At 34.3% G+C, this 18785-nt stretch overlaps 2 protein-coding genes across 4 annotated transcripts in view; both read left to right on the forward strand.

Moving 5' to 3' along the window:
* Positions 1–597: 597 nt before the first annotated feature.
* Positions 598–12823, forward strand: LOC131947452 (protein TFG-like). Of its 3 annotated transcripts, none has more exons than XM_059308668.1 (9): positions 598–657; positions 5293–5587; positions 6712–6795; positions 6915–7082; positions 7531–7665; positions 8083–8186; positions 8776–9067; positions 10060–10208; positions 10594–12823. In XM_059308668.1, exons 2-9 carry the CDS (start codon positions 5392–5394, stop codon positions 10717–10719), a joined length of 1254 nt encoding a protein of 417 aa, XP_059164651.1. In that variant the 5' UTR covers positions 598–657; positions 5293–5391; the 3' UTR covers positions 10720–12823. The 3 variants fall into 3 exon arrangements, with proteins under 3 accessions (XP_059164651.1, XP_059164650.1, XP_059164653.1); XM_059308667.1 differs by having other exon boundaries at positions 605–691; XM_059308670.1 differs by having other exon boundaries at positions 605–691; positions 10060–10202.
* A 2924-nt stretch (positions 12824–15747) lies between these two features.
* LOC131947448 (serine/threonine-protein kinase MARK2-like) overlaps positions 15748–18785 on the forward strand; it is a 102995-nt gene continuing 99957 nt past the window's right edge. The window contains exons 1-2 of the mRNA XM_059308661.1: positions 15748–15813; positions 16402–16722. The gene's annotated coding sequence lies outside the window, so the exon portion shown is untranslated. The remainder of the gene's footprint in view (positions 15814–16401; positions 16723–18785) is intronic.

Here is an 18785-nt window from a genome sequence, read left to right on the forward strand (position 1 = left end):
GGGGCTGGCTTTTTGTGACGATGTGTGACGGGGGGGGGGGGCAGAGTTTCTTCTAGGCATCTCTTCGGGGGGTCAAAGCCCCCCGATATTTTTTTACCGCCCCCCCCCCCCCAACGAAATGAAATTTATATAATTTATATAGAAAATATATACTTTTAACAGTGTCCCGCCCCCCCCCCCTAAGAAAGTCTACGGCCCCCCCCCCCCCCCCTCCCGAAAATTTCAAGTGACCCCCCCCCCGGAGAAAAAAGTCTGGAAGAAACACTGAGGGGGGGGGGAATCGTCAAAAAAGCGTGACGTCATTTATGGATGACCCCCTCAAACCTAAATTCAATATCTAAATTTCCAATTTTAGAAATTGATTTGCTATAATCCATCCACGACATGAAAAAAAACAAATGACTAGGAATTTAGCCAGCTACGTGAACTGATAGGCTTTATAAGTTACTTTTTATTTTTGAAGTTGTCATTTTAAATATATGTATACTCTAACATAATTATACTTCATAATTTAATGTCTTTTAAAATTGCAATCCCTGGACCATAATGTATAGAGCTTTTTTATTCCAATACTTTTCAAAATATAATTAAGGGGAAGCAATCTAACGCTTCCGCTGACAAGTCACAGGATAAATTTCCGTATACAGAACAAATTTTGTAGGCCTAATTCTAATAATTATTTTATTCATTGGTAATTCTAACATAACTGTTAATTGTTGGATAGAATAACTGTAGAGTTTAGAGTACTAGTATTGAAATCTAGTCACTCTAGTTCACTATATCTAGATTTAGAATAAGATCTAGGGTAAAATCACGATATAGCGTCGGAAATTATTGGGTAATGTTCGTTGAGTTTCGGTAACATTCGTTACTGTAAACCATAGTTTATTTGACCGGTGAAATAAAAATAAAGTCAAGTGCATTAAATTAATGTTTTAACTTAATTTACAGTTTAATTGACAGAAAATTAATAACAGATAGAAAATCTAAATATTATTAATAAACTCGAGTGTAGTAATTAATTATTATTTTTTTTAAGAAACAGAAAAAACCTGCAGAAGATTTGCGACAATCAGCTCTTGTTCTGTTAATAGTTAATAAGACGATTAGATTAACTAACTAAAGTTAAAAGTAGTAAGAATAACTAGAATAATGTTTAGTAGCAGCAATAATTAGCACATACACTTAAAATAATTAGAAATACAAAATAATTAGCAAAACAGTATTTAAAATGCAACTAAAATCAATCCTTGCACATTTTTAAACATTATGTATTAAAAATAATATGGCGGCAAATAAATTATGGTTTACAGTATTTCCGGTGGTTTCCGGAACGGCTCGACAGACTACGCCATGGTTTTACTGTTTTTTTACTGCTGTACAGTTCCGGAATAATAACCGACGCTATATCGTGATTTTACCAGATCTAGATCTACAAGACAAGAACAAGTCTAGAAAATCAAAAAGTTGTAAAAGCACAAAAAAATGTCAAAAATCATTAAAATGATTACAAATGAATTGACTAAAACTAAGAAAATAATTATAGAGAGTCTAGGGCTAGATCTAGATCAGTTCATTTTTACTACTTTTAGAGTAGGCTGCTTACTTAACTATAAGGAAGTGGCTATTCGGACCCGGGTCCCAATAGCTAGGTTTTTCGATTCGTGAAATCTCGTTCTCGCGGTTTTGAAGCACCCGTGTTTTGGGCGGCCATATAAAATATCGAATCATTTCTTTCTCATGAAGTACATGATAGTTAAAACTAAGGATTGTATCGTAATCGGATAGATTTTCACTCGAAACTGCCCATGTATTTACGGGGCGAATAATTAACATTTTAATAATGGCAGCTTGACCTAATTTCTTTATTTGTATTTAACGAGGCAGTCGAGAGAAAGTCACGCTGACCTAGCTTGCGTTTCAAGTCGAATAAACTAAAAGCAGGTGCGTTCTACAATAACTTTATTGTAATATACAATTTGTATATCATCTTTACTATCAAATAAAAATAGAATTGTTTAATATAATTAGGGTGGAAACAATGCTTTTGAGGGTGTAAGTAATAATGCCATTTTATTATATTCTTGTTTGGTGAAAACGAGGCGCGGGAAAATGTGTGCCGCGCAAGAATCCAATCATTTGGCTAGATTTATGACTGTTTTTTATGTCATACCTAAAAATAGAATGTTTACGCTTTCTTCGTTGATGATCGTTTTTATTATTTTTTAAATTGAAAGTATGAATTATTAGTTAGATTGCGGATTTTGTAACTTGGTATACTTACCTTTTATCAATTTAAAAAACATAGCATGCTAATTGTGAACAAATATAGTCATAAAACACAGAAATATAAAGTTATAATTGCGATGTGCCACACCCGGGCCACACCCCCTCAAGAAAGCATGTGTTTATTAAGCTGTTTATCTCACTTTACAACAGTAATTAAAATTAATTTTCAAATTTTTATCACTTATTGGGTAAGATTAAGCACATGTTTACCAAAAATAAAAATAAAACAAAAGCAAATTCTGTTTTAATGAAGGTCACGGGTGAAGTTTTTTTTTCCTTCTGTCACGTTCAGTGGAGGGTGCCACAGGCTGACCTGACTTTGGAATTTTTTTCAGTAATAATGACTTTGCACAGAAAGTTAAAATATGCTAAATTAGCTTAGTTTACTAGTGTTCTAACTATTATTGATACATTTTTAATAAAAAAATCATTCTGTAATTCTCATCAAACAGCCTACAATAGCCACGGCCGCTATTGGGACCCGGGTCCTAATAGCCTAGGCCGCTATTGGGACCCGGCATTAAGTTCGTTAAGCACTGGTACAACCTGTATTAAAATTATAACTTTTATGTTTATTTGATTTTTCTTGTGGATTTGCTCGTATTTTGTTGTCTTTTATTGTAATTAGGTATACAGATTATCTAGCGTTAGTTCTTGCGTTGCTATTTCTAAATACCCTATATTTAGCTTTATATAGAAAATCATTAAATAATTAGGAATTATCGTAAGACGTCGTGATCGAGTGGAGAACGCAGATCCTCCCGATTCTCAATTATTTACGGGATCGGAACCTATCAAAGCTCTCTTTTTTGTGAGAAATAAAGTGTATATATCTATGTTTACCATTATAATGAGTTGTTTGCATAAGTGTCTTTTTTAAATTGGTTTTTTTTTTTTAAGATTATATATTTTTTTCTAGATTTAGGATTTTAAACATGCCAATTATAAAAACATCGTTGCTCCATTGATCGCCCGCTCGCGTTTTCTGGTCAGCGCAAGAAAAATACAGACACGGTGTAGCCAGGGTCACTGTCAGTTCACTTTGGTTTAGTTGTGAACAGTGTAGACGTATATCATACGTCATAGCAAGACCATTGCTATGAGCTTGTCGAGATTTGTCGTCGTCGTAGTCCCCCCCCCCCCCCCTCCCAACCCAGCTAGAGGGAAAAACGGATTTGGGGTCATTTTGAGTTCAAATGTTACATATTGTTCTATTAAAGCGTACTACAATGTATGCGAGATATTCGTGTTAAAAAAAACGGACCCGGGAGCTGTATTCTGCAGCCTATAGAGCTTTTTTATACAATTATATATATATATATATATATATATATATATATATATATATATATATATATATATTTTGACGGATAGACCTATGAAATCAAATTACGTTTAACAGAAGATAAAAAAAAATAAAACACATATTAACATGCGCACTCAACATTCGCTCGGCCATAGAAGTTCATACTATAGGCCATAATTATACTATAGACCTAACGACACCCGCTCATCATAACATTTGTCAGTAATGATATCGGGTATTTAAAGCAGGATCTCAATATATCATTTAGAATTACAAGGAAAAAAATCACAACAGAAAAGCAATATCCTGCATCTTTAAAGAACTTTTGTATAACTAAATCTAAACAATTCTATTGGCTGGTCCCAATTGCGGCTGAGGCTATTGGGACCTGGGTCCGAATAGATGCATCCTAACTATAATACTATCCCTACAATCACTAATGACTAATGTAATCTAATGGTGTAATTCTAATAGATCTAGTAGTAGATTAGTAGGCCTACATATACAGTACTGATTCAGTAGGCTAGTTGGTGCGGAATAATAGTAGATATAAATCTAGATTATTCTTATTAACTTAGCCTAGAATAATCTAGATTCTAGGTTCCCCCCCCCCCCCCCCCCCCCCCCAGTCAGGTGAACAAAGTACGACAATAATAATACTGCATAGGCCTAACAGTTATTATTGTAGTTGTGGAAATTATGTCTAACCCAAACAGTGGTTGGACCTACATGCTTTTCTTTTCATTTTCAACTCTAGAAGCTAGCTAGCTAAGAACAGGGAGGGGGGTCCTAGCTCGGATAAATGAGAACACTTTTAGCTTTACTAAATCTCATAATTCTTTACACGCGAGACTATGCCAGGCCTATACTAATACTACAGTCACTATTCAACAGTATAGAGTAAAGCTTAAGAAAATGGATGATTTTCCATTCAGTGTTTCTTCCAGACTTTTTTCTCCGGGGGGGGGGGGGGGGGGAGGCACTTGAAATTTTCAGGGGGGGGCGGTAAACTTTCTTCGGGGGGGGGGGGGCGGACACTGTTAAAAGTATATATTTTCTATATAAATTATATCAATTTCATTTCGTTCGGGGGGCGGTAAAAAATTGCGAAGAGATGCCTGCAAGTAGCTCTGTTTCCATTCTGTTCCATGAAATTAACTGTTTACAGTAAGTTGTCTTCTGTAACAGCCAGCCAAGTCAAAATGATGCTGCTGGTTGACAAATAAAACTGAAATCACACAAATTTTGTTATGGATTCTCTTGTTTATTTCATCTCAATGTTATTATATAGTTTATAGGAATAGTTTGACCTATATTAATAATGTTGCAATTAAAGTTACGAAGTTTCTATTCCTTGTCGACTGGGGATAGCCCTATTAATATTAGGGCTATTCACAGGCAAAATTTAGAGATAAAACTATTTAACTATAGTGACAACAGGTTAAAAGTTTGATTGAGTTTGCTCAGTAAAATAATATAGATACAATAAACAAGTACAATGAATGAGGTTAAAAAGCAAAAAAAAATTCTGATTTTACTTTTTTAATGGAAAATAACATATTAAAAAAAACGACTCATTACTGTTTTTGTTATATAAATATCCATATTCAAAATGAAAATAAAAACCCTTCTCTTCCACACAGAAAAAAATCTTAATTAAATGCTTATTTTGCATATATATTTAAATTTTTTTTTAGGTTGCACCTTTGATAGATAAGATACAAAGTTAGGTTACACTTTCAATAGACAGGAAACAAAGCTAGATAACACTTTTGGAAGACAAGAACCCAGTCAAGATGCAGAACTCTGGCAGCCCACAACTAGACCTAACTGGGAAGCTGATCATCAAAGTTGCACTGGGTGATGACATTAGACGTATTCCCATTCACAATGAAGATATAACATACGATGAGCTCGTCCTCATGATGCAGCGGGTCTACAGGGGAAAGCTGAGCACCAATGATGAAATTACTATTAAATATAAAGATGAAGGTAATAGCACATACAAAATTTATTAATGTCAATATAATGATGTAGGTAATTAATTGCTCCAATGATGAAATTACTATCTATATATATAATTCTCTTCTTGGAGACGCTAGAAAACAAGCTGTAAGCACGCTCCCTACCACCCCGCCCCTACATGGTCTGGTGAGCTTTGGTTCACGCTAAATGTTTACAATCGTAGAGCCGGGTTTAGTGACGGTTACTAGGGGCAGATAATTTAGTTTGAAACGATTTTAAACTTAGGGGAGGTAACTAAGAGGAGGCTGCTTTCACGGGGGGGGGGGGTTGGTGGGTAGGGTAGGGGTTGGGGGAAAGGAGGGTGAGGGTAGTATCGTCCTTAACGACCTACTGATAGTGTTTTAAAGCAAATATTTTCAGTGGCAGCATTGGTACTGTCGAATTCACAAATAATGAATTACTGAAAAGTAGAAAATAAAACAACTAAATAGCTGCGTATGATAAACCGCGGGTCTGCTCGTTAAATATATAGATGAAGGTAATTGTACATAAAAATTAATTACGTAAATTTAAATATTTAATAATACTAATTATAATATGAAGGTAATTAAACATTTAAAATGAATTATGCAAATTTAAAGATGTGGGTAATTATATGCACCAGAGATGAAGTAACTATTAAATATAACATTGAAGGTTATTCGATATATACAATTAATTTATGTAAATATAAAGATATGGGAAATTAATTGCACCAGTTATGAAATTACTATTAGATATAAAGAATTTTAAAAATATAAAGATGTTAGTAATTGATTTTAAAAAAATATATAGATGTAAGTTATTACCTAAGTCTTAGGTAATAACTTAATCTATATATTTTTTGTATAACTCACTTATATTAAAGTATGAAAGTAAAAAGATACTCAATTACATTTGAAGAAGTTAACTTCATAAAATAATTACATTTACATGAAGAGATTAGGCTTAAACCCTTTTTTTGTTTGATTAATGGTTGCTTTTAATTAGCAACAATGTTAAAAAGAATTTATTTCTAACTTTAAAAAAATGTCTATACATTACAGATGGTACTTAAAGTATGCTAAATTTACTTTTAGTATTGTTGATTATATTTTTAATTTTTTTTTCAGATGGTGACCTGATAACAATCTTTGACAGTTCTGACTTGACCTTTGCCATCCAGTGTAGCAGAATATTGAAAATTACTTTATTTAGTAAGTCATATAAACATACACATATTAAAAGAGTTACGATAAACTAAAGTTAGTTCAAACATTCATGACCATGTTCTGTACTAAATGTTTTGACCTAACCTGATCAATTGTACCCACAGCGAGCGGCTCAGCCAAATCATTACTAGAGCCAGTGTGTGCGTCCAGCATTAGGAGAGAGCTCCAGGACATCAGGGACAGGGTGGTCAATCTTCTGGACAGGCTGGAGACCACAGCCCTGATAGGGGGAGCTCAAGGTCTGAGCATTGCTGACGGCATAGCTGGGAAAGGTGAGCCAGTATATAAATAAAATAATTTTTTTGTATATTTGCATTAGTCAACATTCTCTAAGCTGAGTTGTTTACTCAATGTGAGTATGTTGACAGAAAATATTTTGTGTACTCACATTAGGTAGTTATTCTGATTGCGCAGTCCTTTTACATGTAAAGGTTGAAGACATGGGGGAAGTCTACTTCATCTGCCCAAAGCACAGTCAAGTCGTATTGTAATTAGGGTGATCTGCTATCCTTTATAAAATGTTTTATTTAAAAAAAAATTCAGATAAAGCTCAACCTCAGAATTTGTGTGGTCAGAAAAAATGTGTCATAGCTGCCGTTAATAAAATGTCTTTTTAAACATGTTTCAGATAAATCTGGACCCCAGAGTTTAAATTATCTAATTAAAAGACATGAATAGCTGCCCTTTATAAATTGTTTTATTCCAACATCTGTCTTTCAGATAAATCTCAACCCCAGGCCCAGAGACCAGCTAATGCTTTAGGAGGGAAGGAGTTTGATCCCCTTAGTAGCCAGAAGTCATGGGAGGAACAAGCCCATAATAAAGTAGCTGCCTCTTTTGGGATGGATGGAAATGGTGAGTTACATTACATAACTATCTTACGCACTTAGACATTGTTATTGTCAATGTTTTAACTGCAGAACCATTTAAAGGAATTTTTAAAATTCTTGGCTTTAAAAAGAACGGATTGTAAATTTTTTATAAACCTAAATCTAATTTAACAAATAATGTATTTGACATTTTTTTTTTTCGAAATAACTATTTATGTAGTATCCTGTGTTGAGAGTTAAACATGACTATCGTCATTCTTTTGAACAAATAATTTGTTGTGTCAAGTGATCTGTTTTGATTGATTTTTTTTGTTTGTTAAGATGCACTGTTTTGAATTTTTAATATTTTATGTTCCATCCTTAAATTGTACTGAGAAGTTAAATTAAATATGACTGGTATAGTCTACTCTTGAAAATAAAAAAAAAATTTTTTTTGTTGCAGTAACGTCATCCTCCCAGTATGATCGAGCTGCCACCCCTGATAGCATATCAAGCATTGGCTCCTCGGCCAGCAACCAGGTCAAGGCACAGCAGAACAGTTACCAGGTAATGTTACCTTTTAATTCATCATAGGCCTGGTTCCTTTTGTGACAACTCAGATTTTTCTTTTTAGTGGAAGTAAAATAATTCAAGTTACTCCAGTGGTTTTGTTATGGGACAGCGTGGCTTAGGGGTAGAGTTCTAGACTGCTTACCCGAAAGTCTTGAGTTCGAATCTGGACTCAGAATCAGTAGAATGTCCCTGAGTCTACCTAGCTCTTATGGGTTCCTAACACATGTTAAGGAAGCTAATGCTGCTGGTCATAGTGCTGATCACATTATCCCTTTGTGTGTTGAGGTAATTTAAAGGGATGAACTCTACTTCATCTGACCCATGTGTCATGGGCAACAAATGGGAAAAGATGATGAAGTGGTTTTGTTAACCTTTATTTTGTTATTTTAAACTGCTGATGTTAACTATGATGAAATTCTACAGAAATTAGGGGTTATTGCATTGCCTATTCACTCAATGTTTCAGTGCAGTTTGATATAAGATTCAATATTTAAAAGTAGTTAGTGGTCTCAGCAGAGTTTACATGCACTCTAAGGCATTTTAAAATTATGTTTAATGTGCGTTAAATTTTAACTGTGTACAGCCACCCCCTGCTGCCACCAACCCCCAGCAGCAACAACAGCAGGTACAGCAACAGCAACCTATACAACAACAACAACAACAGATTCCCTCAACCCCCCAGGGTCAGCCTAGCTTTGGTGTCCAGCCGGTGTACAGGGGTCAGGCTGCCCCCCTCCCCCAGTCTTACGCTGGACAGCCAGGATATGGGGTCCCCCAGCCAGTACAACAGCCTGTCCAACAACAGCAGCAGCAGGAGCAGGTCCCACAACACCAACAACAGATATCACAGCAACAACAGTCACAGTATGATGCATGTAAGTGTTTTTTGTCACTAGACAACCAGAAACTAACTATTGAACTCTAAGATGCAACAAGGATTGTTCTTGTGTGGTAGTCCTATGTGCCTTAACACAAAATATAACAGTACTTTTGGTCCTTCTCGAAATGGACACCTTGCTGCTAACATTATTTTGAAGGTACAGTAAAACAAAAATATATTATTCTGGATCTTCTATCAGTCTATCTCTAATGGTTAATTTTCTACCATTTTTGAAGAATGAAAGAAACTTATTGATAATTAATTAGTGAAATTAAAACAAATTAAAATGCCTCTGTCATTAAGTCAGGCTTAGATTATAATGTAAACGTTATAGGATATTGAAAACGAAAATACTAGAAATTGTGTTTTTAGTATAATAATAAAGGTTTTTTTTTTTGGGTTCCGCATGTTATTTTATTAATTATTCACTAACACCTAAATAGTCTTAAGCTATTTTCTTTAATCAATCTGCAAAAAACGTCAACAGAAAGTTTTGACAATACATCTTTGCATTTTTTCTCAGCCAATATAATGCTGATATGGCCAATATATAGCTAATTAATTTTTTTTGTTTTCTCCCCAGCCTTATATGGCCAATATATAGCTAATTAATTTTTTTTTGTTTTCTCCCCAGCCTTATATGGCCAATATATAGCTAATTAATTTTTTTGTGTTTTCTCCCCAGCCTTATATGGCCAATATATAGCTAATTAATTTTTTTTGTTTTCTCCCCAGCCTTATATGGCCAATATATAGCTAATTAATTTTTTTTTGTTTTCTCCCCAGCCTTATATGGCCAATATATAGCTAATTAATTTTTTTTTGTTTTCTCCCCAGCCTTATATGGCCAATATATAGCTAATTAATTTTTTTTGTTTTCTCCCCAGCCTTATATGGCCAATATATAGCTAATTAATTTTTTTTGTTCTCTCCCCAGCCTTATATGGCCAATATATAGCTAATTAATTTTTTTTGTTTTCTCCCCAGCCTTATATGGCCAGTATAATGCTGGCTATCAAGCTATATCTGGCCAACCAGCTCTGAACCAGCCTACACCAGGTCACATGATGTATGGCCAGCCTGGCCTGCCTAGTCCAGGGACCTACAACCAAGCACCTGGCATGCCACAGGTAGAGGTAGTGACTACATTCTTTTAAAATACTCTCTAGTTTAAAATCACCTTTCTCTAAAGAAGTATGAAGTTTAATTAAGTAATTAACTTTGCCAAATCCATAAATAACAATAACTTTTGGTTACTTTTAAAGACAGCATACTTTTTGTTTCTTCTGATTTGAGCTTATTATTATTGCTGCTGAAACCAAATAATTTATTTTTTAATTAAATTAAGCTTACACTCTTTTTTTGTATCCCCATCCAAATAGTGTCATTTTCAATTATAAGTTAAAAAAAAAAGTTGAATCAATCTATAATTGTTATGCAGCACTGTTCATTCATATAAAATATTTAGTTACAGTTTTGTGGTATAGGTATTGTTTACAGTGAGCTCTCCATTGTTTACAGGTGAAAGGTCAAGCATACCCACCCAACCCCACCCCTGCTGGTACAGGTCAGTCCCCCAACAACCCCTACTCACGAGGTGGTTACGGGGGTGGTTACCCACGACCCAGTGCTGGCTACCCACAGTAGCCACAAGACTCAAGATAGTGAAAAACAAGAATAAGTTGTGATTGAAAATTTTGTGCTTTGGACGTCACTGGATAAGGATGGATTATTTCCCTTATTACTTGTGTAATACAGGCAAGGGAGGCAACAAATTAAAGGCATTTAAGTATCACTGTATATATTAGAAATTAACTATATCAAATGAGTTGTCATGAATGAAATAACTGTTACTTTATTTCTTATTTAAGGGCTGGTGTGTTGTTGTTTTTTTCTGTTTCATTTATGAGCTTGTGGAATCAGGTCTGTTGAGGTAGAATACCAACCATTCTTCTTACTTGTATTAAAACTGTATTCTATACTTAAAGATCATGTTTGGTGTGAGCGTAGTAGTTTTTTATCATAATCGGTGGAATATTAATTATATTAAATAGCTAATATATGCATGTTGACATTTCTTGTGTATAAATTTTGCTAGTATCAAGGTTACTTTTATTATGAAAGTGCATTTTCGTCAAAGCAAAATGAATTAAAAAAATGTTTTTTTTTTTAAAATGATACTAGTTCATGGGTACAATATAAGACTTTTTTTTCTGTATGTCTAGTTTTAACATAAAGGCTTTGCGTAAACAAATTGTTGCTAATCCTTCTTGGGTAAATCTACTGTGAATAAATAAACAGAAAATATATCTAAGCTTTATTGGTCATAGTAATCCACAAGGTGTATTGTTAGCCCAGCACTTAGATCAGTGACATTTCCTCCAGTATAGCTTGCTGTAACTTGACCGATTGAATATTTACTTGATGTCTGTGGTGGACTATCTTACTACTTAGTTGAATACATCACCACTTCCGTGGTGAAAACTTGAAATATTTGATCAAGTGAAACTGTGTTGCAATGTTAATCTGACCCTTAAAGCTCTGTTATCTTATTTAAATGTGTCAGTAATGTTGTTATATGTGGATGCTTTGGTACATATCTTTTGTTTCAATACTCTACATTTTTTTATTCCACATCAATATCTTGATTTAGTATCTCTCATAGAAGGCTTGTTCTTGTTCTATATCTTGATTTAGTATATATAAACAGATCACTAAACTGACAACCTAACACACCTACTTTTGGAAGAGTCTACTGTCAGACTGGCAAGAGGGATAATCCAACAAATAAATTTTCACTAGCAAGTCCTGATGTGTTTTTTGTAAGACCCATGAGTTACCGGCCAAACCCTAGACTAGGCTCCCATTGTTTTGTCTGATATTAATGCCGTATCTGAAGAATTTCAAATACAAAGTATCATTAAGGGAAGGTCTAAATATACATACTTATATAAATATATAATCCTAAGTTTGTACATTGATTATTTATTTCTTTGGAACTTAAAAAAAAATTAACTTATTTATTTTTTCTTGTTTGCTATCGATTTTAATAATTTATATTAAAAATTCTTCGAAGTTGTTTCAAAGTGAAATACATTTTTTGAAAAAAAATATCTACACCTGAAAATTTTCAAAAATATGACAGACTTTTATTTTCACAAGTGATGCAACTTGTGAGTTAACACTAAGAAAATGTTACATTTGTTCTTTGAAGTGTAAAACATGTACGTGATGCCACCTTGTCTCCTCATGTTGTGTTGCTAGCACTCTGTTATATGTCTGCGTACACGTCAGTATTTCTTTTTGGTCCATACACACACTATGGCTTATATGATTCTGTGTACACTGTTAATTCCATTTTGTATGCGTACCAGTAAATAATTTATTAGTTCAAGTTTCACCTTAATCAAATATTATTTTTACATTATATTTTAATTTAGTGTACAAAAGTTTGGTGGGGCTATTTGTGGATGTGCTTCTGTAAGTAATTCTGTTCAGAGCTAGAGCAAGGGACAGAACTGCAGACAAATCCAATAGATTGAAAGTCAGGGACAGTCTTGCTGGATGGTGAGATTCTGCTAATGGGAAGTAGATTTGGCTATGGTGGTTTCTTAAAATGTTGGATGAAAGCTGCAACCTGACAAAGAAAGGGAACAAATTAAATTGATGTGTGTGAGGTGATTGACTTGATGTGTGTGATATCTCAAAGTTTTTAAAGAAAAATTAAAAATGTTTTGCTCTAATAATCCTATGTCAAGCCTTTGTTTTATTGAAATAATATTTTTTCCATCTATCTGTCTATCCATTTATCTATCTATCTGTCTATCTATAGGTAACTATCTATTTATATGATTATCTAAGTATATATAATTATGTATATATGTAACATTATATGTATATATATAACATTATATGTATATATATAATATATATATATATATATATATATATATATATATATATATATATATATATATATATATATATATATATATATATATATATTAAAAACATATTTATATATATACATAATTATTTACATGAATTAATATATACATACATAAATATATACCTTCATTAAAATATACACAAATATATACTGGTTTAGAAAAACCGCTTACTTTGCATGTAACTAATTATTATAGTTAATCGAGCATAACTTTCCTAACCCCACCCCCTTCCTCATTAATTAGTTACTATAAACCCTATACATCAAACCCTTCAACCCACGAATATTCATGAATGATTCGACGTAAAGAAGGGAGACAATGAACTGCTGTCAACGGTGAATTGGTCTCGTGAACTTGAACTCACATTAAAACCCGACCGAGTTTTCCGCCCATGTTTTTCATCGCCCCTCTCCCCAGTACAGTTGGATACATGTTTGTAAAAATAAAACAGGTCGATCTCATAGCTACATCGAAGACGGTTACAATCAATCGATTCGTGTTCAGCGTTACACATCATCTCCCTGTTCATATCGTCATTAGATTTGAGCTATAATCGCCGATTAAAGGTGACAACATGCTACAGCTCAATATGACATCGTCATATAGCCCAATATATCATACATACGATGCTATCATAAAGCTCAATATTACATCATCGTCTATAGGACATTACCCCCAGAACATCCCCCGCCCCCCTCTTAAGTTAGAATCCTAACTCTAACTCAAAAAACATTAATCCTAACCTTAAGAAAGAGACCAAAACCTAAGCATTCACCTCAGCCTAAAACTTAACACAAAACCAAAGCCATCTCTATACATTGGTTTAAGCCTAAACTGTACCATAACCCTAATCCTAGCCCTGACCCAAACCCTGACCATAACACCAACCCTAATCCTAGCCCTGACCCAAACCCTGACCATAACACCAACCCTAATCCTAGCCTTGACCCAAACCCTGACCATAACACCAACCCTAATCCTAGCCTTGACCCAAACCCTGACCATAACACCAACCCTAATCCTAGCCCTGACCCAAAACCTGACCATAACACCAACCCTAATCCTAGCCTTGACCCAAACCCTGGCCATAACACTAATCCTAATCCTAGCCCTGACCCAAACCCTGACCATAACACCAACCCTAATCCTAGCCCTGACCCAAACCCTGATCATAACACCAACCCTAATCCTAGCCCTGACCCAAACCCTGACCATAACACCAACCCTAATCCTAGCCTTGACCCAAACCCTGACCATAACACTAACCCTAATGCTAGCCCTAAATCCAGCCCTAATTTTAACTGTACATTAAGCTATGTCCGGGGGGGGGGGGGGTAATGTCCTACTAGGCAGGGGGTAATTACTGCGGGGGGTAATGTTGGGGGTGTGTGGAAATGTCCGGGGGGTAATTGATGGGGTTGGGGGTAATGCCCTGTTCTCGACATCATCATAATCCTTAATATGACATCATCATAAGCTCAATATGACATATGACATGATCACATAATATGATATTGCTAAATATGACATCAACATATAGTCCAGTCTGACATCATAATACAGCTAAATATGACATCACCATATAGTTAAACAGAACATTGCTTCCTCGTTATAGTTCTTAAACATAACAGATGATCACCAACTTATCACCATATACAATTCAGTAGTGATTATAGCGATGAAACATGATCTATGCATGAAAACGCAGGCAAGATTTCTTTTAGAGAAAGATGTAATATTAAAAGTAGAGATTCTAAAACTTGAAGAGACAATTGTAAAGGACACGAATATCCTGGAGAAGGACTGCTGAAAGAAATGCAAGGGCTGCGGGGATTACATGGGCTCAACTGGAGAGAACCTCTCAGAATGAGAATTAATCCGAATGAAATGTGTAGTCGCAGCCCTTTTTCCCTCATGGGCTCTCAGGAATAAGTCAAATAGAAAATAACGCAAATTTATTCAGCTTTTTAGTTTGCCTTTATTCAACTTTTGGATCGTATTTTGGACACATTGTAAATTTATAAAAAAATTTTTTAAAAAATGACGTCATGGTTCAGTGGTTACTCCCATATTTAAAAATAGAATTCATTTCAAGTTGCGCGAGGCAGGAGAGCAGTACTTCGATAGCCGAAACAGTAAGGTAAGCTTATGCCAAGCTGTTCACTCGGCTGATCGGATATCGATCCGCCCCAGAGAGCCTATCGATTAAATATATACAAAGGTAAAAAAAAAAGTTTACGTTCAGAGTTAGAAAGTTCCCTCCCTTGCCCCTACTATTCTCCCCTTCTCCCAAGCGAATGTTATTGAATATTTCTTAGCTCTTCGATTCTTTATTGATTTTTTTTTCGACTGCGTTTTAAAAAAAATACCGTTGACTTTTGTTTCATAATATTTCGTTTTTTTTAAAGAGCGGGATTGTTTTGAATATTCAGGAATAAATTTCAAGAAATACGGAATGAAAAAAAAATGTGTTAAAATTTCTTTGAGTTGGTTGTTTAGGAGAATATATTGAAAACATACGAAATGTGCGTAACGTTATGTTGAAGTTTGTTATCTATAACATACTACGAGTGTGTAATTTAAAATGGATCTTTCGTTTCTGTTACACATCAGTCAACTTTCAGTCAAGTTAAAGTCAAGTGTTTGTAAGGTTGTTTTTAGTTGTTTGTAAGGTTGTTTTTAGTTTTTAAATTTTAAACTCTAAAGCAGATGAATCGAGTTAATTCTTGTGTTCTGTGAAAAGGCATATACACTTCTGACGTCGCTTTTAAAATTACTGAGATACTAACACGTAGGTTTCAAATGTGGACATTGTTTACCTTAAGGGACTAGTGTCGGATTAGTCAACCATATTCATTTGGTTAGGGAGGAATATATTTTATAGTCCATATACATTATTACACTACATATATATTTATATACATTATTTATACATACATTCATATAAATATTTATACATACATACATACTTATATATATATATATATATATATATATATATATATATATATATATATATATATATATATATATATATATATATATATTATTATGTATATATGTGCACACACACACACACACACAAACACATATATATATATATATATATATATATATATATATATATATATATATATATATATATATATATATATATATATATATATATATATATATATATATGTATATAGACAGCTTGTTAAAACATAGTTATATTATAGATTCCTTTATTTCTTACATGATGAAGAAAAAATAAATAATTTGAATTGTAGCTTCAAAATTGACACGTAATCGATTATACATTCGTTCAGCTAGTGTTGCTAACATTTAGTAACCATGACAACTTATGTATGTTTAAATAAACGCCTTTTTCATTCAGGAAAGTAAAACAAAAAATCCACGTCAATTTAATGGTTATGATAAAAGTAAATATGTGAACAGTTATTAATTATAAGGATTTTTACAATTTTTGTTGCCCTCTGGGTGTGTTCGAACTCTGGAACAACTTTCTCGTTGACAGTGAATTGAAGGTTTATTTGTTCGAACTTTGGAGTGATTTTGTTTGTATGCTGTGACAATAAGTTTGGACTTTAGAGATGAGGACATTGGGATCTCATTGGTGTCCACCCCCATTCAACGCTAGACTGTGTCTGTGTAATCGCCATCAGCTGTGGGCAGAGATTCACATGGAGATAGAGAGGTAAGAATATTTAATTTTTCCAAGTCATTAAAAATTCATGTCAGCTGGAATTGATAAAATCTTAATGGGTTAATTTAATTTAGTAAATATTCCATTTTAAACCAGTGTTTCTTTTAGACGAAGCTCGTGACGAAATATAAAAAGATATTAAAATTTAACTATTTAATGTAAACAATAACCATTGTTATAATTGCCCTACCCTTAAACGAAATCACACCACTGTGCACTACTTAATAATCACAATTAGTTTAATTGTGAAACAGCATGTTTCGTTTATATGAAATAATAGTTATCAATAAAAACGCAATTACAATATTCAGTTCTTTTTAAATTATATATATATATATATATATATATATATATATATATATATATATATATATATATATATATATATATATATATATATATATATATATATATATATATATATACATATATACAGTGGCGCAGCGAGGTCGGGTGTCACCCGGTGCGGCACTTAATGGTGTCACCCCCCCCCCCCCCCCCGAGGCGTAGAGACTCTTCCAAGGGACAAACTTTCTATTTTCGATTTGCACTCCACCCCCCCCCCCCCTCAAATTTTTCTCTATGTATTTTTACTATTTTTTGCATTGGTGTCACCCCTTAAATGGTGTCTCCCGGTGAGGTCCGCCCCCCCCCCCCTCGCTACGCCTCTGTATATATATGTCTTATATTGTTACTTTTTTAACATAGATAGTGAAGCAGTGAATAGAGTAATGAAGGTTTATTCCTTTAATTTCTAGCAAACAGATGCATGAATGTTATTTGTGGCTTATGGTTAACTTAAAATGTTGAATTATTTCTCGGAATAATTAAATACTTGTCGCGTTAAAATCCGAGACTTACAAGTTAGAGATTAAAAACAAAAGGTGATTGAAATAACCCAAGAAATTAAAATTATTATAGTTGTAAACTAAATATAAATTTTAAAAAATGTTAATTGTATATAATTTAAACATGGTTTAAGCATTTTTATTTTGTTTCATTAAATTTTAGCGATATAAATTTATTCTCGGATAGGCCTACATTTTGATATTTTAAAAAAAGACTGATTTTTCTATATCGAGTAAATGTGTGATTAAGTCCAATATCACTGCCAAATGTCTAGACTTGGCAAGACGATTGACAGATTTATTGAGCAAAGTCGGAATCTGAAATGTGGCACTGTGGCAGTATCAGACGTGGGATCAATACTCCGTCACACGTCAACACTAGGCCGACCCAAGTTAGGACAATTACGTGTATTAGCACACGGCTGTTATGCTACAAAGTTCCGGTTATGTTCGGTGATTAAGGATTTTTGTTGGCGTGTTTCGGATTTTTATGCTTCCTTTGATTTTAGACGTTTTTATTTTTTTTAAATTTCATAAAAAACGTTTTTAATAACAAGCTTTTATGTACTAATGCACTAAAAAGTAGAAAATAAATTATAGACTACTAGTTAAATAACTGGAAAGAAAAAAAAAATTGACAAAAATCAGCCCACAGGGCACATTCACAAATCCAGCCTATTGGGAATTTTGCGCTCCCAGGCTAACCTACGCAGAGGTATGCCAGGGGCTGTGGGGTTACCAGCTGTTCTGGGCAGCAGTATTTGTACTTTGTAAAGTACCAGATTGTCGCCTGGATCTGCCGGCGGTCCCACTTTAACAGGCCTTGGGGAGGGCGGTTGAACCCTTGGAGGCACATATTTCTTTATTTGGGTGCTAGTCACCCGGCGGGTGCCAGAAGGACCATCTTTCTTCTTTGTGGCGTAACACCCGCCGGTGATCAGGGGTATTTCGACCACGACATATATAGTTGGGCCGTACTGGTCAGCCATTTTGTGCTGGCCCAGGGGGTGCTGCCTCTGGCAAGTTCAGTGGCTGGCCTGTTGTTGACTTGTTTGTCCCTTTTGGTTGCCTCTGTCTGGGGGGCATTTCTCAGCCCCACCACTCGGTGCCTTAATTGTGGATGAGTTATATATATATTGGGGGTGGGGGGTGGTGGGGGGTCACACCACGAAGTGCCGCACCGGATGACACCCAACCTAGCGACGC

The sequence above is a fragment of the Physella acuta genome, unplaced genomic scaffold (assembly GCF_028476545.2).
Source record: "Physella acuta isolate Inbredline_101_S28 unplaced genomic scaffold, ASM2847654v3 ptg000593l, whole genome shotgun sequence".
In the NCBI taxonomy this organism is placed as follows: Eukaryota; Metazoa; Mollusca; class Gastropoda; family Physidae; genus Physella; species Physella acuta.